The sequence below is a fragment of the Camelina sativa genome, chromosome 18 (assembly GCF_030686135.1).
Source record: "Camelina sativa cultivar CO46 ecotype springtype chromosome 18, ASM3068613v1".
NCBI lineage: Eukaryota > Viridiplantae > Streptophyta > Magnoliopsida > Brassicales > Brassicaceae > Camelina > Camelina sativa.
This window is the reverse complement of record NC_141897.1, coordinates 11,587,799-11,609,203: the sequence shown is the minus strand read 5'-3', so window position 1 is coordinate 11,609,203 and position 21,405 is coordinate 11,587,799. Positions and strand designations below refer to the sequence as shown.

The following is a 21,405-nucleotide window of genomic DNA, read 5'->3' as shown; positions in this document are numbered from 1 at the left end:
TCTGACTCGCTCCTCTCCAATACATGGATGGACTTTATTTCTCTTTCCATGGATAACATCAAAGACTTTGTACTATTACTATTTGGCAATATTCAAAATTCATTTTCACAATCAGTATTCAGTGAATAGATAAAATGGCATAGAGGCTCGATTCAGTTGGGTTGTGAGCCCAAACGCTCATCTTCAGAAGTTGGCTTTAACAGCCCAAAGTTACACAACTGAAAAAATATTGATTGTTCAATTTCATAGCACTTCTATTAAACTGTTTCCTTGATCTAACTCTGTTACACTTAGAAGTTCTAGTAACTCTACTGAGAAATGATTGTTCAATGTCATAGCACTTCTCTTCAGCTGTATCCTTGCTGATAACTCTTAGAGGTTCTTATGTTCGGAGATGCTAGCTCTAACACCTTCTGTCCTGAGAATCGTAAGACGATTTGCCACAGTCGTTTACACTTTGCTATCTTTTCATTCTCATCAACAAAGATCAGAAGAATGATTGACTGCTTCATGAACATATTATGTTGTACATATTAGTGGTGAATATATTCGAGTTTTTCACTTTTGTACCTATTGGTATGATCTGTAATGAAGGGTAAATAGAAACCACTAGGTTAGGTTGATCATCTTTGAAATCTCCTTTTGTTTAGTACAAGAAATCACAGAAGTTGAGGTTGTAACCAATACCTTACTGTTTTGTACCAAGTGTGTGAATCATTTTTGCCTAGCTAGTAACCACTTCATCCATGTCGACAAACTATACTTTGCAATGTGTTCCGGTATATCCACCTGAACAAAGATCATCTCAGACGAAAATGAAAACAACACAAATAAGAAACACGTCAACTATACGAAAACATGAATAAACAAGAATAGGAAACTTACACTAGTCCATGTTGCAGAAAACCCATCAGTAGATAGCAACCAACTTCGACTTGTTTGATGCAGACCTACAAGTTCATCATCACCAAGATCATCATCATCAATAGCCCTCATCTTTTTCTTCTTTCTTTTCTTCTTCTCCCTCTTGTGCCTCTTTTTAGAAACCCGGCTTCTACTATCTGAGTCAGATTCGCTTTCTTCAGAGAATCCCTTATGGCTTAGCATTGAGTGGTCACTAGACCTGCGGAATTCAATCCCATTTTCTCTAAATAGAAGCTCCCATGAATCTGGCGTCTGACATTCCTCTGCTAGTCTGAACTGAATAGTCCAAGAACGTAACCCGAGTAATCTTATCACCTCTTCGTGTTTCATCTTCGAGAGATCTCTCAGAATTAGAGAAAAGCTACTGCCGTTTTCCAAACCTCCGAAAATCTCTGCCGTGGTTTCTTTCAACAACTCTCCTTCACCATTGAGGTTCTCATCACGTACAAGGCGTAGCAACTGACGACCTTGGTTGATAATAGAATTCAGAAGTAACAGCTCGTCAATAGATTCCGTGTCAACATATTTTGAAAGAACAACCCCGAGCCAGCAAGACGAGTCACCACTATCCCAAGATTCAAAGCTTGGTTCGAAATAGTTGCCAAGCAATTCAAGAAACCGACACAAGTGACATTCGTCAAGTGTGATAAGGAGATGCTGAGTTAAAGAAGAGAAAGACTCCTCCGTAAGAAACTCCTCAACAGCATCCCACACATCATTCCTATCTTCCTCGTACATGAAACCGATAAACAGATCTATAAAGAATTTGGTATCAAGGAACAAAACCTGGCCATCTTTCAGAGACTCAGCAAACTCTTTGGATGACCAAAACTCAGGAACATTGTCAAGAAAATTCTCAATGGTTCGTTGAACATCCAAATCAAGAAGGTAATGAGGCTTTGTAGCAACAACTGCAGGCGACTGACCGTGCTTTCCTCGCCATTCAAGTTCATCCCAACAAATATCCCGGTTCGTAAACGCAAACTGAGCCAATGCTTTTGCACCACGTTTGTGATCAGACCCACCGTCATAAGCAAACTGAGAGAACCACTCTAGTATACGCTTTGGATGCCCTGCATATTTAAAAAAAAAAACTCAACATCAAGCACAACAATCTCACAAGATAAATGTAAACAATGGGGAGATTAAAATTAAACAAGAGACACTTCACCTTCAAAGAATTTCTCAAGTATATAGCTTCTTTTAGCTAACAAAGATCCAAGTTTCCTAGGTCTCTTCTCAAACATCATTATCAGAAGCTGAGATACAAACTGCAACTTTCTAGGTTTTGATCTTAACAACTTCATGAAAACACTAAGTTGCTTCCTAGGGGATATATAAACAGTAGAAAGAGCACTACAAAGCCAAAGTCTAGCTTCTGATCGACCTCCACGAGTCACCAACGATTGAATGTGAGAGCCTAATTTGTTCAACAGAGGTAAAATCACATCGGTGTTGCTACTGTTGTGGGCAACAACATCGTTCAACTTTGGTTCAGACAAGAACAGATTCACCATCTTTTCTGATCTAAACAACAATAATACGATATGGGTTTGATGAGAAGTCAACAAATCAAGGGAGAAATCAACAACTGAAGGTGAATAGAGATTATTTGAAGCCCTAAATCATTCGAGAATACGTAACCGAAAGATTCATAATTTAGGGTTTCAGATACGAGAATGAGTTTTGAGGGTTTGGGAAAAGAAACAAAAAGAGTACCAATGTTTGATGTGGAGATAGCCGAGGGGAACTGAATCAGTTTACGACGGAGCTGCTTTTTCTGGTTCGCAACTTTCCCCACAGGCCAAACAGTTATTTAATATTGGTTCGAGTCGACCGGCCCTATTTAATTTTGCAGAAAAGAGTAAAAAAAAATTTATGGATTTGTAATTTACAATTTTTAGAGCAATTCTCCTAAATATCACTAACATGAATTTTAAAAAATATTTACTTTTTTTTTTTTTGTTATTTTTCTCCCAGAAAATACCATTAAAATGTATCTTTTTTTTTAAAGATACCACTTTTTTTTTATTCCGTCTGAATGATTCCGTTAAAAGTAAACAGAGTTTGTCACACTACAAAAATGGAACCAAAACAATCATCGACAGGAAGCCAAAATTTAAGAAAAACACAAATTTTGGTCATTAACAAAAACCTCCTGTAGCCAAAAGGGGAAACCTTGAGCAACATATGATTGTGAACGTTCATCCCTTGTGACACTCCTTGCTATTAAGAAGGCTCCCAGATTCGACTTTCTAGTTTCTTGGACAGTTCTCCACTCAGGGATAAAGGATAACGCCTGCAAGAGAAACTCCGATTGGGCTTTATAGCTAGGCCAAGCCGCCGGTCTGTTGATTGCTTCTGTAATATCCTTTTGCTCCAAACCAAAAACCACTCTCGGAATATGTAAGCTTTTCATGCTTTCCATAGCCCACAAACAACTCTGAACCGCTGCATCCACTTTTGTTCTAATACACCCAAAGGATCTTCTACTGTGGAGAAGAACAGTACCTTATGAGTTTCTAAGAACCCAAGCTGCTCCGCTTGTCTCTTTCTCTTTGTCCCACACTGAGGCTAAGTTACATTTCAGCCATGGTTTCTCTGGGGGACGCCAACTCTGAGAATGAAAGGGAATAGCCTGTTGGGGACGACTATCCTCCACCCTGACTAGTTCTTGAGCTTGAAACCATTCATCTGTTTCCTCTCTGATTTTCTTGACCAAATCCGTAATCAGGAAAACTTTTCCTTCAAAGACCAGATTGTTTCTGGTTTTCCAAAGTAACCATAAAATCCAAAGGAGGGATCTTCTTATCTGCAACGACAATCTATTATTCTTACTCATGGTTAAAATGATGTGGAGATTTTGGTAGATAGAGTTTGAGTCAAAACCATCCTCAGGCAGGGGAAATCCAGATAATGCCCAAACCTGTCTAGCTAGGTCGCATACGAAAAGCAAACGGTTGATTGATTCACCTTCCACACCACAAGTATCACACCGAGAGTCAACTTTCATACTCCTGGAAATTAATCTGTCGGCCACTGGTAAGGCTCCACTTACTGCTTTCCAAATGAAAATCTTAATATTTGTAGGAGCTAAGATTTTCCATATCTGATCTTTGATCCCATTTAAGGTAGGCAGAGCAGAAGCTAAACGGATCTCCTCTTCTTTAAAGACCTGACAAGCCAACCAATACCCAGACCTAACACTGTACTCACCACTTTTTTTATGTTTCCAAACCAAAAAGTCTGGTGATGAGGTAATTGGCTTTGTCCGTTGTATTATCTCTATGACATAGAGTCTATGTCTCGTTGAAAGAAATGCTCCTCCAAAGCTGTTAGACACCAGTCTCTTGAATCTTGGTCTATCAAATCATGAACTGAAAGTTCAAGATCCACGAGAATATTCTTCATGAAAGGTGCCCGCATCCTGTCATCTTCCAACCAAAGAGAAGTCCAAACTTTAAGAGAGACTCCATCCCCAACTCTTTGTTTTAACCCTTTCTCTAAAAGAGCTCTCCCATGTAAGATGCTACGCCAAGCGAATGATGGTCTCTTACCATAGTCCGCTAACATAAAGGGATTGTCATTGAAATATCTACTTTTCATGAACCGGGAGAATAGGCAGTTTGGATAGTGGATCAATCTCCAAGATTGCTTCGCCAATAAAGCCTGGTTGAACAACTCAATGTCTTTAAACCCAAGGCCCCCTTGCTCCTTTGTCAAACACAATCTGTCCCAAGCTATCCAATGGATTTTACGATGATTCTCCATTGAGCTCCACCAGAAGGTAGACATTGCGCTAGCTAGAGAATCACAAGTAGCCTTAGGAAGCTTAAAGCAAGACATAGCAAAAACTGGCATCGCCATGGCTACAGTTCTAAGCAATATCTTCTTTCCTTCTTGAGAGAGACTTCTCGCAAACCAACCAGACATTCTATTCTTGAGTTTCTCATGAATGTAGTCCAACATATCTCGTTTAGACCCACTGAAACATTCCGGTAAACCAAGATAAGTACGCGTACCTCCCTCATTTTGAATGCCAAGAATAGACTTCACCTGAGCCTTAACATCCTCCTCCACTTTAGCACCAAAAGTTATTGAAGACTTATCCAAGTTGATGGTCTGACCAGTAGCATCACCATACACCTTCAAAATGTCTTTAATAACCTCACATTGGGAAATTTGTGCTTTACAAACAAACAAGGTGTCATCCGCAAAAAGTAAGTGATTAATAGAAGGACCATCCTCAGAAAATCGCAACCCATTAAATAAGCCTTGTTGCTCTGCCTGGTTCAAGAGATGAGTGAGACCTTCGATACACAAAACAAACAGAAAGGGGGAGAGCGGATCTCCTTGTCTGAGTCCTCTCTGGGGGACCACCAGACCATAAGATTGCCCGTTTATCAGAATGGTGTATGTGACCGATGTCACACATTTCATAACCAAATCAACCCATGACTGCAAATCCTAACGCAATGAGCAGATGATGAAGATAACTCCACTCCACTCTGTCAAAACTAAAATTTTAATGTTCAAAAGTATTTATTTAATAGACAAGCAAAAATGAGTATCTTATATACTTTCTGGTTGTGTCCAACAACATTAGCTTCTTCAACTTAAAAGTTATCCTTCACCGTTGTCAATTCATGATCATACATATAATGCTTCAAGAAATTAACCATTGTAGGAATCAATTTCGATTTGCCTGTCCCAAGCTGACAAAACAAGAGATAATCACGCTTCCATGGCTTCCCAACTTTCTTTAAAATAATACTTTTCTTTAGTAAACCTAACCAAATCCTTCTTAATCCCGTCTTTCTTATCCGGATTTATAGCCAAATTATCCGGCATATCTGGATCAAAAACGTTGCTCCATCATTTTTTTGTCCAAGAAGTATAATCTTGACTTGAACTATAGTGTAAATCTTCTTCTTTGTTCTTTTAACCAATCTCGTTCCCTTCTTTCATAACATGATAAGAGAAGTCTTTGTCATCTCAACTCTTTGTGCTGATTGTGGAAACTCATAGTCAAATTTTAGTACATTTCAATCTTTTAGGATCGTACGTAGGCTTTTGTCATGTCATCGTGTAACTTGTGACTACACTTAAATTCTTGTTAGAAATATACTTGGAAAATGAATTAATAGAGAAAATCTTACTGAAATAAAGATTTAAGCGTTTCAAGATAACATTGTCACATACGAGTTTGTAATCATTTTGTAAGATTTTGATATCACGATAACAATGGTTAGAACTTGGCGACCTTGTAACCAGCCGCCAACCCACGACTGAGTTCGGTTCTGTAATCTGTTTGCAACATTGATGGCTTGTTTGCTGAAGCCAATATCTGGATTAATTGGTTTAGTCCCGCCTCAACAAACGACACACATTTAAAAGCACATGTAAGAAATTGATATTGCTATTGGCCTCACCTAGTGAGGCAGTTTACCCCACACATCCCCACCATAATACATCATCGGTCTTTCTGTTGAATTAGATAAATAAAAAGATCAAGGTGGGGGAACATAGGTATATCATAAGTCCAGGAACAAACAATTTTTCATATACCAGAAAAGAAGAAAGATCTTAAACTTATCGTAAACAAATTCTCTTCAGAGTCTGAAACTCACCAGACAAATCAACAGTAGGGTCATTGTAGAGATGCATTGCAGCTGCCCAACCTACAATCAGAATAGTAAAATTGCTTTAAAAATGAGACACAACCTCAACACACATATACAAATCAAGTACTTGAATAAAAAGATGGCATTAGAACTCTGCTAGGATCAGAAAAATAAAACTTACTTAATTTCTCACTGAATGGTAAAACACAAACCGAATCAAAGTACAATCTAGAACTTAGAAACCTAAAAACCAAGGAAAAATAGTAACCAAGGGGAGAATTCTAGAGCATACTAACTCTCTCAATGCCCTAAACCAGACACAATTACTCGACCCCTTGCCAAATCTCATAATGTTTGGCATGAGCATTCGATGTTACTAAGTGTATACTATTTTCAACCTAGGACACAAGAGGCACATAAATACTAACACTCACACTCATTAGCAAAGACAATGAAGAAATTATTAAACGGAAGCCAAATAAAAAACTTAAAAATTGAGAAAACGTACGATCACTGAGAAGATGAAAAGCTTCACTGTTAGAGCAACCCTCAAGAGATATAATCTTTGGAGAGGAAGAGTTTTCCTTCTGGAAACCAACAGCAACAGGCTGACTTCTCTCTCCCTCGTTGCTACTGAAGCTTCCTGTTCCATCCAATATTCATCTCAATTTTTACACACTTACTCCAACACACCATTAGAATGCAAGAGTGGTTGAAGAATGACTACAAAATCTGAATTATAGGTTGAACAATTAATATCATTTATTTTCAAAATGGGTTTCACCAATTACAAAGAAAGCAACTAGCTTTACAGATTGATTTCACATTTAAAACCCAAGTGGACCAGTGTCTCTCTTTTATACAGTTGAGATAAGTTTTATTACGAGGAGAGAAGAGAGAGGGAGAGAGAGAGAGAGAGAGAGAGAGAGAGAGAGAGTACGAACGAACCTCTTGATCTCCTCCGGTTCGAAGAACGGTTCCTACGAGGCAGAGAAGGAATCTGAGAAATCAAAATCGAAAGCAAAAGGAGAAGGAGAAAGAGAAAGAGAAGTAACCTTTGGTTAGGTGGAGTGTATCGTTTAGGTGCGGAGGACGTTGAATCCACCATTGAAGATGAGTTAGGGTTCTCCATCATCTCTCTCGCTCGTTCCAGTGACGAAGAAGATCTGTGACAACTTCCATATCTTTTGCGTCGAGGTTGTGGAAAAGTCTATAATCTCCACGCGCTCATCTTTAGCGCGTGCTGCTCAGTCGCTTTCTTTTAAAACCGGGTTGTAAGGACTGACTCTCGAAAAATGAATACTACTAGTCTACTACACTCAGTTTGGTCGAGTAATGCTGATCCTTGCATATTAGACAACGTCTTCAGAACAGATCCGAGCAACGTCATCGCTAAACAAGGCTAACGTATGAGTCGGAGCGATTTGGTTTCGGTTTTGGCATATTTTTGTACAGGCATGGGATAAAGAGAGTGGGGTTTAGTGGCTTGGAGATAGTATAGATTTTTTAGTGTTATTTTGATGTCATCTACTCTTGTTACTGATTCACTTTTGGTATTTTGTTACTCACATACCTAAATACATGAAATAATTTATGTGTATAAATGTGTTTACATGAATCAATCAATTGTTTTGTTGTGCTGAAGATGTTATGTGCAAACGTGTAATCAAATAGCTTATCTTTTCAAGTACCCATATTTGCCATGTAGTCATCTACACGAGTTATAAAGTCATCCACATGGTCACATCAATGAGGTTCCATGTTCTTTTCTTTTTTCAGTCATCATATTAATCATTAATCTAGGCACAACCCTCTACATCACATGCCACTAATATCAGGCTGTGATCAAAGCCAGCGACTGCTTGAAGGACACAACCCTCTACATCCTCTAACAACATCGGTTCAGGCTCATCACTCGAGCTTCCTAAACCGAGCCTACCATTCTTTCCACAGCCCCAAACCCAAGCTTCTCCTTTCTCTGTTACACACAAGGAATGCACACGTCCTGCTGATATTGAAGCTGGAGTTTCTTCATCAAAACCTTCTACTTCTCTCGGCAAGTTTTCCGGCTTTCCCCTACCGAGCTGCCGACTCCGGTTCCAACCCCACGAGACAATTTTTTTTTCACCTCTGTTGCAGATAGCTAGAGAATGACCAAGACCTGCTGCTACAGAGATTGGGGATTCGGTTATGTCCACAGGTGTCATTCCGAGGTCTTGTTTAGACCGACCCAACTGACTATAGATGTTGCTCCCAGAGCTCAAAAGTGTGCCATCATCTGAAATCAGCAAACACCTATCAGAAAAATAAATAAATCATCTCTATTGATGAATACTCTGGCATAATATAAAAGGGTCTCTTTAACTTACCACAAAGGATCAAGGAGTGGTCCGATCCACATGCAATATCTGCAACCTTCATGTTACGTGTTTCTTCCACCAGACAAGGTTCCCAAGCTATTGGCATATCGTTCTCCTTGCTCATAGCTTCCACAACCTTCTTTTCAGCTGCTTCAAGATTCAAATCAGCAGCCTGGTGATCTTTTATTGACCCATTTGTAACTGAATCCAGCAGAGATGCTTCAAGTGGAAGTCCGACATTGCCTACTCTCCCATCAGCTACATAACCCCATCCAAAAACTTTACCATCCACAGTAAGCGCAAGTGCGTGCCCCCAACCTAAGGATACCTGTCATAATTGAAACCCCCTTTCCTATGAAAATCTTAAAAGCGTTTTAAAGCTGATTATAAGACAAAGAGTTGATTATCCAAGCATGTACACCAAACCTTAACAACGTGTTCTGCAGCTAAAGTATCAACTCTTGAAGGAACAAGAGCTTCAATGATACCTTTTCCAAGACCAAGCTGTCCTCTTTTAGATCTTCCCCAAACCCACAAAGAGCCATCATCACCAATAGCCGCTGAAACAACTCCAGACGCAAAGGCAGCCCGGACATTCACATGATCTAGTCCTTCCACTCTCTTTGGCTCACTCAACTTTGAACCTCTACTAATCACATCAATAAAAATACTTCAGGTATAGTAAGTAGCATAAGAGACTAATCTCACTAACTAACCCATAGCATCCATTGGTCACTCAATAGGCAGATTCAAGTTCCATAACTGCTTTTGATGAAATCAATTTAGCAAAAATTAGGGATTAATACCTAGAATCAACGGAGACTGGACCGAGCTGGCCTTCATTGTTACGACCCCAAGCCCAAATGTCACCGCTGGATGTAACGGCAAGAGAATGGTAGTGTCCGGCGGATATGAAAGAGATATCGGAAGGTAAATTAGAAACAACGGTGGGCTCGTAAGCATCCATTCCCATTCCAGGAATCGACGATGATGAAAGACCCAAAGCGCCATGGCTTCCGTCACCGAAGCTCATCACTTTTCTTCTCTCGCCGCTAGTGCTCGTCGTGAATCGGCGTTTGCCAATTCCATTGAAGAGAACGTCTCTGGTAAAACACGATTCCAAAGTAGAAACTTTACCGATTCGTGTTTTCGCGATCGACCATAATCGCAACATATCACTTGAGAATTTGACGCCACGATCGGGTGTCAATTTGCTTAGTTATTATTAGATGTAAACAGTTTGTTTTTTTTTTTTTTTTTTTGTGGACGAACCAACGATTTTGTTTTCTTACGGCAAAAAAAATAAAATAACGAAAAAGAAATCTTTATTTTTTTCCTCAACAAAAAAGTCACCAGTTTAAATTTAATTAAATTAATCGGTCACAAAAGTGTGCTTCAATATTACGAAAAGTGCCCAACAATGTCAAAACTAGCCGTTGCCATTATTTATTAATTCCCAAAAACAGCCGCTCCTCTCTTCCTTCTCTACACGTTTCTCATCTCTCTCTCTCTCTCTCTCGAACCCAATCTGAGAATCTCTCCTCCATGGCGCAACTTCAACAACCTCCTCGCATCAGATCTCCACTCTCCGAGACTCTTTCTCCTTCCACCTTCGCACGATCTCCTCTCTCCGATAACTTAATCTCGACTCCTCACACCTTATCTCCACTGAAACGAAACTCAAACCTATCATCGCCTATTCTCGTAACAACCCCCACTCTTCGCGATGACGAATCCAACGACGATGACATGAGTATCGTATCGGTTTCCGACGCCGGAGAAGGAAACGAGTTACTATTCTCCGATTACGATGTCCAAGATGAAGAAGAAGAGATTGGGAGACGATACGACGAAGAGGAAGTGTTTGGGGATAAGTCGAGTTCGAAATTGAACAGAGGAGTTTTGGAAGATAAGAATCTGAGAATTGAAGTTCCGTTTGTGATGAACAGAAGAGCCACTGATTGTGAATTAGAGCTTCGGAGATTCGCATTGAAGAATTCATCAACTCCAGTTAGCGAACGACGGCCGCATACTCTGAGTTCTAAGGTTTACTGAATACTGATTTGGTATCGATGAAGTTTTTGATTTGAGTGGTTTTGTAGATCTTAAGCTAAATTTAGGAATGTTTTTTTTTTGTTTTGTTTTAGGGTTCGGTGTATTGGGATATAGAAGATATAAGAACTCCAAGTGCTCCACCTATAATGGAAATTGGACAAGAAGATAACATCAGCTTGGAAATTGAGAATGAAATTGAGCAGATTGAAGATGAGATTTGCAAAGTAGGAAACATAGCGAATCATAGAGATGCAGAATTTGGAGAAAGGTAATCTTGATTTTAACCAGATTTTTTTGTAATTCGTTCTGTGGAACCAGTTTTGATGTGTTTAACTATGGTTTGATGTAGTGTGAAGGAGACTAAAACTATGGAAGATGCAAAAATCGCAGAAGTTTGCTCCGATGAATTAGATTGCCATAGTATCAGGTTAAGTACTTGTTTTTGTTTCACAGTTTAGAATGAAAGAGTTTGAACTTTATTGTTAAAGCTAACAAAAATGTGTTCATGTCATTTTTCCAATGACAGTGGTCAATATGCTTGGCAAAGTCTTTTGGCATATGATGCTTGTATAAGACTATGTTTGTATGAATGGTCAAAGGGTTCTACTGAGGCATCTGAGTTTCTGCGTGATGAGTGTCGCCTTCTTCGAGGTGCATTTGGGTAGGGGATGTTTTTTTTTTTTTTTTTGTTAATGGTTTATGGGATATGACTTATATGTCTTACGTTGAGTTATTGAACTAGACCTCTTTGTATTTGTGTTTTTATAGTTTGCATAAGTTTCTCCTGCAACCCCGGGGTGTACGATTGACTGAAGAACACAAAAATGTGAAAGCGGATCAAAAGACATCATCCTTGAAGCCTAAAACCGTTGTCAGAAAGATAAGGGTGGAAGGTAAACTGTTATTTTTTTTCTGATAAGTAAGCTAAAACTTGAACACAAGAAATAAGTTTTGTAGCTGTCTGGTATGAATCAGATGTTTATACCTTTTCAATTTTTGATTGTTTTAGTGAAGAGACTTCGATTGATACCACAGCGCAAACTTAGAGGTACAGATTCCCTGCGGAGTTTTATGAATATGCAAATAGGAATGGGGGCAGAGTATTGCCGGCAAGTGTCATCACTTGTGAAGACTGGGATGAGTTCTATTAAACAGGCTACCCTTTCAGCTGTTTCAGAAGGTTTGCTTTTGTTAAATGGAAAAATTAAACATATATTCAACCATTTTGCATGATATTTTGTTGTGAATTTAATTGGTCTAGGTCTGTTAATTTGTGATTTATCCCTTTTTTCACTGGTTGGACACAGTTTACTAAATGCAAGATAACAGTTGCTAGATATGCCCTCTATTGATATGAGATGGCACGATTTATTCTTGTCAATTCTACCTGCAGAACAATTCTCTTGCTACCTTCAAATGAAGAGCACAGCAGAAGAAGGTCAAATTGAACAAGGATCGTCTGTCTGCTTGCAATCAGGAACTGGAAGTTATCATGTCTTGTAAGTTCTTTTCTTTCTCTTTAAAATCAATAAATGTGTGTTCTTAAGCTGGGATGAATTAAGAAAATATGTATGCAAGAGGTTGTTTGAGAAAAAAATGAATTACATGTAACAGTAATGTTAAAATAACTGAACATTTCAAGGAAAGTTTCAGAATTCAGTTTTCTAGTTTTCTGAGTACAAAGAGTTTTACTCACAACTGCTTCTTCAGCTTTCCTGAGTCCGAAAGCGACGCTCTGCTAATAGAAGTTCAAGATAAGAAGAAATCAGTTCAAGGAAAAGCAATGATTTCTATTGCATCCTTAACTGACAATCCGGTAAATATGACTTAGCTGTTCTTCCATTTAACTTCTGAGAATGTTATAGTGCTTCCGAGAATAAATATACTGAAGAAAACTCTATATTTGTTCAGAATGAAAATGTTAGATGGTGGCCAATATACCATGGTGAACAAGAATGTGTTGGCAAGATCCAGCTCTTTATCGGTAGCACAACCATGTCTGATGAAGACTATCACATAAAGGTCTGTTTTTTTCTCCAACAATCCTAAGAGAATTTATGTTTTATTCTGTGATACTAATGTTTTGAAATTTTGTCTGTCACAGAGCGCACCTGTTGTGGAGACACTAGCATATGATTTGCTATTAGAAGCGGCTACACGTGCCCAAAAATTTCATCCTCAAAACTTAAGGCTCAATGGTTCTTGGAAATGGCTACTAAGTGAATTCGCAGAATATTATGGAGTTTCCGATTCATATACCAAGTTGAGGTACTCGTATAGATTTTTTCTTAGACTGCCTTGCATCGATTACAATTCATCTAGAGTTTATTTCAAATATATTGCACCAAACTGTGCAGATATCTCTCACATGTAATGAATGTGGCAACTCCAACAAAAACCTGCTTACAACTTGTGCATGAGTTACTTGTGCCCATCCTGATGGCTCGAAGCGAGAGGACCTTGACAAGGCAGGAGGTAGTTCCCTTTTCTTTTGCAAATTGAAAAATCTTATGTCATCTACCCAAATTCAGAAGTTCTCACATTTTACTTCGAAGTCTGTTTATTTGATCATATTTGTGGTTACATAGGGTTACTAGTTGTTAAGATTTTTTTCTATTTTGCAGAAAAGTATCTTAATGGACTGTGAAATAGAGATAGAAAAACTCATGGGAACTGTTTTTGAGAATTACAAGTCCTTAGATGAAAACTGCCCTTCAGGATTGGCAGACATATCTTGTCCGGTGCAAGAATCTGCGTCAACTGCACTTTCTCCAGCTGTTCAGGTTTTTAGTCTCCTTCATGACATATTGTCTCCTGACGCACAAGAAATTTTGAAGAATTACCTTCAGGTAGAATATTTCAAAGTTTTTCTATCATATGAATGTTTGAATGGTTCAACCTGTTGGTTTCAAATTATAACACGGGTCATACCTATTGGGTTTCTTGATTTTATCACATATCATGACTATTGATGTTCATGATTTTCTTGGAAAACTACTGCAGACAGCAGCAAATAAGAGGTGTCGGAAGCACATGGTTGAAACCGATGAGTATGTTTCCTGCAACTCTGAAGGTTTTCTGTTGGATGCCGTCACAATCTCAACAGCCTACATGAAGATGAAGAATCTTTGTCTTAACATAAGCAACGAAATAGAAACTGACATAAAGATCACCAATGAGCATGTGCTTCCAAGGTAAACGATCCAATCTGAACAAAGAGATTACATTTGTAATCTGGTTTTCAGCCAATAATTATCTCTGAGTCTTGATATTGATTTGGTCTAATGATCTCATACTTGTTTATTATTCAAGCTCAATCGACCTAGCAAATATAGCTGCTGCCGTATACAGCACTCAGCTATGTAACCGGCTCAGGGCATTTCTGTCAGCAGTTCCACCATCCTGCCCACTGCCCCATGTCAATGAGCTTCTGATGGCAGTTTCAGATTTTGAAAGGAACCTCGATTCATGGGGAATCAGGTTTGACATTATTATTTTGGAATCAATCAGAATTTTGTGGGAACTCATTCTTCTTCTCTTTCAGACTTTAATCATTTCATTTTATTTTATGCAGTCAAGTACAAGGTGGTGTAGATTCTCGGGGGTTATTCCACAACTACATAATGGTTTGGATACATGATATGGAACTTAGACTACTTGACCGATGCAGAGCGGAAAAGGTAAGCATCCTGTAATTTTGGGTTGATCTTTAAAATAACAAGCCTAGCTATCATCTGATGGCCTGTTTTGACAGGTTCCATGGTCTGGTGTAATAACAAATCACTCAACATCCCCTTTTGCTGAAGACATGTATGATAGAATCAAAGATTCTCTTATAGAGTATGAAGTGGTGATTAGTCGATGGCCACAATACACATTGATCTTGGAAAATGTAAGCTACAAATTTATATAAGTGCTCAATTTGCAGCTTACCAGATAGTTGCCAAGACTAACTAAGGTACATTCATTTCTTTTCATGTACTCTTTTGGAAGACTGCTTCAATCATAGAGAGAGCCATCGTAAAATCACTGGAGAAGCAATACAATGACATTTTGATTCCATTAAAGGACAGCATTCCAAAGAGACTAAATATGCATGTCCAGAAGCTGACACGAAGGCAATCACCAGTTCTCTATTCTGTTCCAACTCAAGTAAGTGCCAAACACCGATCATGTTTAGTAAAAGTTTTAATGACTTGTTACTAGATCTGTGCTGAACATCATTATCTCTTGTTGATTGCAGCTTGGAACTTTCGTTAACACAATAAAGAGAATTCTTGATGTTCTACATCATAGAATTGAAGATATCTTGAGACAGTGGGCTTCATGTCTTCCTGTTATGGAAGACAAGAAGTTACTTTTTGGGGAGCAGATGAATGTAATCACGGTCTTGCTCAGGACAAAATACAGAAACTACATGCAAGCCGCGGTTGATAAACTTGTTAGCAACGTAAGTTCTATAATAATGCCTCGTATCTGCTGCATTTAAATCAATTCATGTTTTTAACAATCGTTGGTTTCAGACGCAATCAAACAAAAGCACAAGGCTGAAGAGAATCTTGGATGAGATAAAAGACAATGAGAGAGAAGTCGAAGTCCGCGAACGTATGAAGATGCTATGCTCACAAATCACAGACTCAATCTCAAATCTGCATGATGTCTTCACAAGTCAGATATTTGTAGCTTCGTGCCGTCTATTCTGGGATAGAATGGCACAAGTGGTATTGAAGTTTCTTGAGGGAAGAAAGGAGAACGAAGTAGGCTATAAAGGCTCTTACTATGCACTTGGGGTGAGAAACTAAAAACTGTAAAACACTAAACCATAAAAATAGAGAATGTGTTTGGGGTTGAAACTGAGTTGTGATCAAATTGTGCAGATAGTTGAGGACACGTTCGCATCAGAGATGCAGAGGCTGCAGGGGAACTCACTACAAGAAAAGGATATGGAACCTCCTCGTTCGGTGATTGAGGCACGTTCCATTCTCTCTAGAGATAACAATACCAATCACTCTTCTTACTTCTATGTCTAGTCCGATATTTTCATTCCATTCCATTCATTTGTTATGATATATCGTATATATATGAAAACTATTCAATTAGACTATATAATTGGTCAAGAAAGATTGTAACCGGGGTTGTTCATAATCATACACGGTCATACGAAACTTCAAAATACTTTTGTCCCATTGAGCTGACTTACATCTTGAGTGCTGAGTACTGTTGATAGTAAAATCTCATCAAATAAATCAGCTAACAAACGCTGATAACTTCATCGGCTCAAGTAACCAAAGTTGATACTCAGCACAACAACCGAAGTGATTAAGTCAAATACAGTCAGGTTGTTATAGTAGCTTCACTCATTTTCAGATTGGAGCCCTCTTTCATATATTGCATATGCTAAGAGGACTGCACTATTAGTCAAATGTGGTTCCTGTACTCAATGGCTCTAAAAATTTGTCTTTTGGTGCATCATCATCTGACATAAGTTATACTTGTGGAACAACTTATTAGCTTTAAATTACAATCCCGATCGTTCTAAAGAGCAGAACAACTACTAGTAGATTTATTGGGGCTTAAAAGCCACAAAGAAAACTTATTGATTGGGGGTTATACATTATCAAAGTGTGTTTCTGCTTGTGTTTATAGGAAGAAAGAAAAATAAACAAAGGAGGAATTAATTATGTGTGTAATTTAGATGACAGTGCCGGCTGGGATTAAGGCGTCCTTCATAACGGTTACAATTCCGCTCTTTATGAAATATCCTTCAGTCTCTCTTGCTGATTCTTGCACGTTATCGCTGTTTATGATCTGTGCCAAGTTTCAGACCAAACATTGTTAAAGAAAAGAGCAAGTATGAAACAAAAATATGTATCCTATGTGTTTCAAATAGAGAGCCTAACCTTGACATTGTCACCAATACGTGCATTTTTGTCAATGATGGCCCTTTTGATGTGAGAATTTTTCCCAATACCTATGGGTACACTTCCTTTGGCGCTTAGGAGGCTCTTTTCCGAAGCAGTCTAGCCAAAAAAAAATTACAATCATAACAGGAAGACCATTATCATCGAGAGATTTGATATTATTTGTCAATTGGATTGATGGCAAGACATAAGGGGGTTGCATTTTTTTTACCTCGTAATAGTCAGCTCCCATTAATAACGAATCTTCAATAATAGCACCTTCTGATATGCAGGAACGGAGTCCAATCACAGAGTGATGGATTTTGCAGTTCTGCACCGAAAATTAATAAGACTTTTGGTGAATTAGTATGTTCGTCAGTCAAGCAGCATATCGAATAGAAGCTGTTTGTTGTACCTTGATAACACAGCCCTCTCCGATGACACTGTCCGTGACATCAGCATCAAGCATCTTAGACGGTGGTAAATAACGTGGCTGTGTATAGATGGGAGCGGAACGATCATAGAAACTGCATTCAAGAAACCAGATAAGTTAAAATATCATTGAGGTACAATAGAGTGTAGATATTCAGCTTGGTTATACAGGTTGCTTACCTAAAATCAGGAACTGGTTTCTTGGTGATTCCGAGATTAGCGTTATAGAATGCCTCTATAGTACCGATGTCTTCCCAGTATCCATCATATAGGTAAGCTTGCACCTGCAAAAAAACATCACTGGAGTCAGCGGGTTTTACTTCTGCCTAGCACCATCAGAGCTACAAGAAGCTGTTAAATCCGAAGCCGACCAAAGAGCAACAGAGTCTTTGGTCTGTTTATCAGAATACTCACTCTCAGTCCAAGGTCAGTGGCACCGGGAATGACTTCACTTCCAAAGTCATTAGCTCCAGGAAACTTGTTGCGTAGTAACTCGAGCATTACATCTCTGCTAACAACATAAATACCCATACTAGCAATGTAAGGCATCTCCTTGGCTCTCTTATCGTCAAGACCTAGAATCGTTGTGTCAACCTAGAAGCCAGGAAATAAAAAGGTTAATATTTACAATTCCGGATGATGAACCAGACAGCTAACAGGTTAAGTTCTTATATTTTTTTTTTACCTTCATGGCCTTAAGTTGCTCCCCTTTTGGTTTCTCGGAAAATTCAACAATACGTCCTTCCTCATCAATCTTCATCAGGCCAAAAGCAGTGGCTCGTTGCTCATCCATTGGTAATGCAGCAACTGTGATATCAGCATCAGTCTCCCTATGTGCTTGAATAAACTTCTCGTAATCCATTCGATACAAATGATCCCCAGCAAGAATCAGATATTCCAAAACATTATGCTCCTCAAACAACCACAAGTATTGCCTCACGGCATCAGCTGTCCCCTACACAAAGTCACACAAACACATTCAAACAAGCCAAACACAAGTGACAGAACAACCAGTATATATATCCTGCATTTGATTTGATTATACCTGGAACCAGTTGGGGTTTTCAGGACTTTGTTGAGCAGCAAGAACTTCAACAAAACCTTCATTCTTGTAACCTCCCATGTTACTCGCATAAGCTCGAGAGAGATGACGATTGAGAGAGGCGGAATTGAACTGAGTAAGGACATAGATCTTGGAGATGTTGCTATTCAAACAGTTGCTAACAGGGATATCAATAAGCCTATAGTTAGCACCAAGGGGAACAGCTGGCTTCGCTCTCTTCTTGGTAAGAGGATAAAGACGAGTCCCAGCTCCACCTCCTAAGATAATCCCCAAAACACTCTGCCATTGAAAAACAAAATACCACACATAAAAGACCAGTTTCTAGGGTTTATTCTAAGTACATTCTTTAAACAATCAACACGCAAGAAGAAGACGAAGACGTTGATACTCACGCTGCTGGCGTCAGGATCGAGACAAGTTTGTGAGTTTTGAGAATCGGAGACGGCTTTAGGAGAGACGATCATCGGATTCCTGCTATCTCGGCCGACACAACGGGAGACGGTGGATCTGAGTGAAACATTCTCGTCGAGAGAGGAGGAGAAAGAAAGAGTACTCCTCGTCGGAACCGCCTCAGTGGATTTGCTGCCCGTGGAATGGAAACTCGAAGCAGAAGGCACCTTAAGAACCCCAGTTACAGCGACATACGCCATTGTTGTAGTAGTCTCGATCAAATCTCGAGTGGATCAGAGGAGGAGAGGAGGAAAGGGGCAGAATTTGGAGTGTTGAGACTTATGGCTTCTTCTGCTTTGTTGTTGTCTTGTGATTGTGGGAAAGTGTAAAAACAATAAAAGAAAAGATCTTTATTAGCGATGGGGTCTCGGGAACCGTTAGTTTTTTTCAGCTGATTGTTTATTGAAATTGCGTTAATAACCCTTTGCGTACGTTACGTATTCTTTTGATGATGGGCACTTTAGGTAATTTTGATACTAGTATTTTATTGTCACATATTATATTCCCAATCATGATCAATCGAATTCAAATGCTCAATATTTATCTAATCTAGCTCTCAGACGAGCTCGTACACGAGTGGAATATTTATGTGTGATTGGATTATTGATTTTAATGGATTTGGAAATGAAAGTTAAACCGCTAGTTAATCAATTATTAATTTTAAAATATTTATTAAAATTATGTATTATTAATTTTATAATTTATAAATTATAGTTAAAATTACTTAATATTGAAAATTTGAGTAGGAATTTGATTTTATATTGGATTTGAAAATAAGTTTTACTTGTAAATAAATAGAAAGATTGAAATACTTGGTCTCCACCTAGTTATTTGGATGGATTTGGGGGAAAAAGAAAACTATGCACCGTAGAATAATATTTTGAATAACAAAGTGTAAAAAAAACTATGAACAGTAGAACAATATTTTGAATAACAAAAGTGCAAAAAAAAAAACTGCTAATATAAAGATCATGAAACACCTTCATATATATAGTGGAAGGAAGTAGGGTCTTGAGAGAATAATCTCAGAGTATTCGCAAGTTCCTTGGAATATATCCCAAGTTACTTGGAGTTTGGATTTCACGCCAAGTGTTTCTAAAAAAAATAAATAGACCTAAATGCGCGGTTCAAAAAATACTCGGTGATGCGGGTGTTCCCAAAAGCCCACGGCTCCCATCCGCGTCCGGCCTGGTTCGGTTCAACGTGCGTGTGGGACCTTTCTCTTTCTCTCCTACACAATTATGAAACTAGAAGAGTGTGAAACCATATATAAAAGAGTGAAAAACATTCCCCATTTCCGATGTGGGATATTTCCCAAACCATCCCAAGTAACTAACTTCAAACCCTTATTTCTTATTCAATTCAACTCCTTTTTGGACAAATGAGTATACCATCTTATAGTACTCGTTATCAGCTTTTCATTGCACTATCGACCCAAAAATTCCGTTCAGCCATTTTGCTGGAAAGTCACCAGAATGTCATAGTCTCAAAACCTGCAATTTTCTGAAACTTACTTCTGAAATTCAGTTCCACACCATAACACTCATCATGGGACATGCTAACAAAGACTTCTTTCATTCCTAATTGGTGATTCACTTTGATCGCATCATAATGAATGTTATCTTCCAAATTATGAACTTCTTTGATAACTTCCCATATGTTGTTTCTTTTCTTCTCGGCCTCTCTTTGTTCAACTTCACTTTGTTGTCTTGTTTCTCGTTCTTGTATTAGATTGAAGATTTTATGAATTACTGTTGTCAATGAATTCATCTCAGCATAGACTTCTTCTGAATCTTCATATTGACTTGATGGTTCACCTACATCGTTAGTATTGCTTCTATCACTACAAGAAATATGAGCATTGGTAGCATAAAACTATTGCGCATTTTTCGCAAATGCTATAATAAATAAACTTCTGGAAATGGTACTATATAATAGCATTTTAAAAACGCTATACCTCAAATAAGTAAGTGAAAAACTAAAACTGGATTTTCAAACCTAAATTTTTTGATAAAGCTGTAACAAGTAGCTATTTTTTTTTTGGTTTTGCGCCTAAGTGTTGAATGTAAAAGATATAAAATGTTTATTATATTATTTTATAACAAAAATAAGATTTGAGTCTGTGAGCTCCCCACCTTCAAACGGAACAATGTCTGGAAACCCACAATCGGGGCAAAAAAAATCTAGAATGCCAGTGCTCTAATAATTAATTTCGGGATGAATATTTTTGATGGCCAGAAATTATGAAAAGACTAAAAAACCTAACTAAAATCAAGAAACTACAAGCCCAACCAAAGAATCCGATCCAAGCCTATATCCGGCCCAAATACATAAATCAGTTCGGATCCTATCGATGGTTATTTACCCTAATCTAGTAAGAAGTAAACACATAAATTTATCTTTTTCTCTCGCCCCATCCTTTTCCTTTCCATTTTTCGATCCGTGGATCCGCCGTTCAAGTTTCGCCGCTATCGGTAATAATGGCTAATGCAAGTGGAGAATACGATTTGACTGCCAATCTTCGTAAGGATCAAACAGAAACCGCTGATCCGAGGGAACAAGATAGTTCTACGAGTGAACCTGTTAAAGAAACTCCG

The 21,405-nt window shown here is 38.4% G+C and overlaps 5 protein-coding genes across 13 annotated transcripts; 1 reads left to right on the top strand and 4 right to left on the bottom strand.

Moving 5' to 3' along the window:
• Positions 1 to 128: 128 nt before the first annotated feature.
• On the bottom strand, positions 129 to 2,902 carry LOC104760815 (uncharacterized). Of its 2 annotated transcripts, XM_010483781.2 has the most exons (5): positions 2,644 to 2,902; positions 2,096 to 2,451; positions 886 to 1,997; positions 688 to 789; positions 129 to 583 (listed from the first exon to the last, which is right to left on the bottom strand). In XM_010483781.2, exons 2-4 carry the CDS (start codon positions 2,439 to 2,441, stop codon positions 715 to 717), a joined length of 1,533 nt encoding a protein of 510 aa, XP_010482083.2. In that variant the 5' UTR covers positions 2,442 to 2,451; positions 2,644 to 2,902; the 3' UTR covers positions 129 to 583; positions 688 to 714. The 2 variants fall into 2 exon arrangements, with proteins under 2 accessions (XP_010482083.2, XP_010482082.2); XM_010483780.3 differs by having other exon boundaries at positions 2,096 to 2,878.
• Positions 2,903 to 6,064: 3,162 nt separating this feature from the next.
• Positions 6,065 to 7,779, bottom strand: LOC104760814 (uncharacterized). The gene is made up of 6 exons (XM_010483779.3): positions 7,604 to 7,779; positions 7,497 to 7,528; positions 7,057 to 7,191; positions 6,555 to 6,605; positions 6,357 to 6,409; positions 6,065 to 6,271 (listed from the first exon to the last, which is right to left on the bottom strand). Exons 1-5 carry the CDS (start codon positions 7,681 to 7,683, stop codon positions 6,357 to 6,359), a joined length of 351 nt encoding a protein of 116 aa, XP_010482081.1. The 5' UTR covers positions 7,684 to 7,779; the 3' UTR covers positions 6,065 to 6,271.
• Positions 7,780 to 8,211: 432 nt separating this feature from the next.
• Positions 8,212 to 10,273, bottom strand: LOC104760813 (uncharacterized). Of its 8 annotated transcripts, none has more exons than XR_015589060.1 (4): positions 9,715 to 10,184; positions 9,335 to 9,554; positions 8,918 to 9,260; positions 8,212 to 8,843 (listed from the first exon to the last, which is right to left on the bottom strand). XR_015589060.1 is itself a non-coding variant. In XM_010483776.2 (4 exons), the coding sequence occupies exons 1-4, from the start codon at positions 10,080 to 10,082 to the stop codon at positions 8,348 to 8,350; spliced, it is 1,389 nt and encodes a 462-aa protein (XP_010482078.2). In that variant the 5' UTR covers positions 10,083 to 10,273; the 3' UTR covers positions 8,212 to 8,347. The 8 variants fall into 8 exon arrangements, 4 of the variants coding, with proteins under 4 accessions (XP_010482078.2, XP_010482079.2, XP_087355677.1 ...); XR_015589059.1 differs by having other exon boundaries at positions 8,212 to 8,826; XR_015589058.1 differs by having other exon boundaries at positions 9,335 to 9,557; positions 9,715 to 10,164.
• Positions 10,274 to 10,316: 43 nt separating this feature from the next.
• On the top strand, positions 10,317 to 16,136 carry LOC104760812 (uncharacterized). Its single transcript, XM_087498127.1, has 20 exons — positions 10,317 to 10,954; positions 11,056 to 11,231; positions 11,313 to 11,390; positions 11,490 to 11,624; positions 11,732 to 11,856; positions 11,973 to 12,143; positions 12,357 to 12,462; positions 12,674 to 12,779; positions 12,875 to 12,985; positions 13,068 to 13,231; positions 13,321 to 13,438; positions 13,588 to 13,812; positions 13,967 to 14,157; positions 14,276 to 14,443; positions 14,538 to 14,643; positions 14,718 to 14,855; positions 14,957 to 15,115; positions 15,207 to 15,413; positions 15,487 to 15,753; positions 15,841 to 16,136. Exons 1-20 carry the CDS (start codon positions 10,454 to 10,456, stop codon positions 15,991 to 15,993), a joined length of 3,405 nt encoding a protein of 1,134 aa, XP_087354253.1. The 5' UTR covers positions 10,317 to 10,453; the 3' UTR covers positions 15,994 to 16,136.
• Positions 16,137 to 16,525: 389 nt separating this feature from the next.
• LOC104760811 (glucose-1-phosphate adenylyltransferase small subunit, chloroplastic) lies at positions 16,526 to 19,169 on the bottom strand. The gene is made up of 9 exons (XM_010483774.3): positions 18,751 to 19,169; positions 18,341 to 18,637; positions 17,981 to 18,250; positions 17,710 to 17,889; positions 17,476 to 17,579; positions 17,279 to 17,390; positions 17,096 to 17,194; positions 16,864 to 16,983; positions 16,526 to 16,771 (listed from the first exon to the last, which is right to left on the bottom strand). Exons 1-9 carry the CDS (start codon positions 19,006 to 19,008, stop codon positions 16,655 to 16,657), a joined length of 1,557 nt encoding a protein of 518 aa, XP_010482076.1. The 5' UTR covers positions 19,009 to 19,169; the 3' UTR covers positions 16,526 to 16,654.
• Positions 19,170 to 21,405: the final 2,236 nt, after the last annotated feature.

What these genes read in the sequence shown, in the direction of transcription:
- LOC104760815 (XM_010483781.2), bottom strand. Translation starts at nt 2,441, where the DNA reads ATGGTGAATCTGTTCTTGTCTGAACCAAAGTTGAACGATGTTGTTGCC. An exon ending in ACTTGAGAAATTCTTTGAAG is followed by an intron (nt 1,998 to 2,095) that starts GTGAAGTGTCTC and finishes TTAAATATGCAG; the next exon opens with GGCATCCAAAGCGTATACTA. An exon ending in TTTCTGCAACATGGACTAGT is followed by an intron (nt 790 to 885) that starts GTAAGTTTCCTA and finishes ATCTTTGTTCAG; the next exon opens with GTGGATATACCGGAACACAT.
- LOC104760814 (XM_010483779.3), bottom strand. Translation starts at nt 7,683, where the DNA reads ATGATGGAGAACCCTAACTCATCTTCAATGGTGGATTCAACGTCCTCC. An exon ending in TACACTCCACCTAACCAAAG is followed by an intron (nt 7,529 to 7,603) that starts GTTACTTCTCTT and finishes TCTGCCTCGTAG; the next exon opens with GAACCGTTCTTCGAACCGGA. An exon ending in TTTTCATCTTCTCAGTGATC is followed by an intron (nt 6,606 to 7,056) that starts GTACGTTTTCTC and finishes TTCTGATTGTAG; the next exon opens with GTTGGGCAGCTGCAATGCAT.
- LOC104760813 (XM_010483776.2), bottom strand. Translation starts at nt 10,082, where the DNA reads ATGTTGCGATTATGGTCGATCGCGAAAACACGAATCGGTAAAGTTTCT. An exon ending in CCAGTCTCCGTTGATTCTAG is followed by an intron (nt 9,558 to 9,714) that starts GTATTAATCCCT and finishes TGATGTGATTAG; the next exon opens with TAGAGGTTCAAAGTTGAGTG. An exon ending in CCACTCCTTGATCCTTTGTG is followed by an intron (nt 8,827 to 8,917) that starts GTAAGTTAAAGA and finishes TGCTGATTTCAG; the next exon opens with ATGATGGCACACTTTTGAGC.
- LOC104760812 (XM_087498127.1), top strand. Translation starts at nt 10,454, where the DNA reads ATGGCGCAACTTCAACAACCTCCTCGCATCAGATCTCCACTCTCCGAG. An exon ending in CTTCTTCGAGGTGCATTTGG is followed by an intron (nt 11,625 to 11,731) that starts GTAGGGGATGTT and finishes GTGTTTTTATAG; the next exon opens with TTTGCATAAGTTTCTCCTGC. An exon ending in CTCGATTCATGGGGAATCAG is followed by an intron (nt 14,444 to 14,537) that starts GTTTGACATTAT and finishes TATTTTATGCAG; the next exon opens with TCAAGTACAAGGTGGTGTAG.
- LOC104760811 (XM_010483774.3), bottom strand. Translation starts at nt 19,008, where the DNA reads ATGGCGTATGTCGCTGTAACTGGGGTTCTTAAGGTGCCTTCTGCTTCG. An exon ending in TCGATCCTGACGCCAGCAGC is followed by an intron (nt 18,638 to 18,750) that starts GTGAGTATCAAC and finishes TTTCAATGGCAG; the next exon opens with AGTGTTTTGGGGATTATCTT. An exon ending in AAAACCCCAACTGGTTCCAG is followed by an intron (nt 18,251 to 18,340) that starts GTATAATCAAAT and finishes GACTTTGTGTAG; the next exon opens with GGGACAGCTGATGCCGTGAG.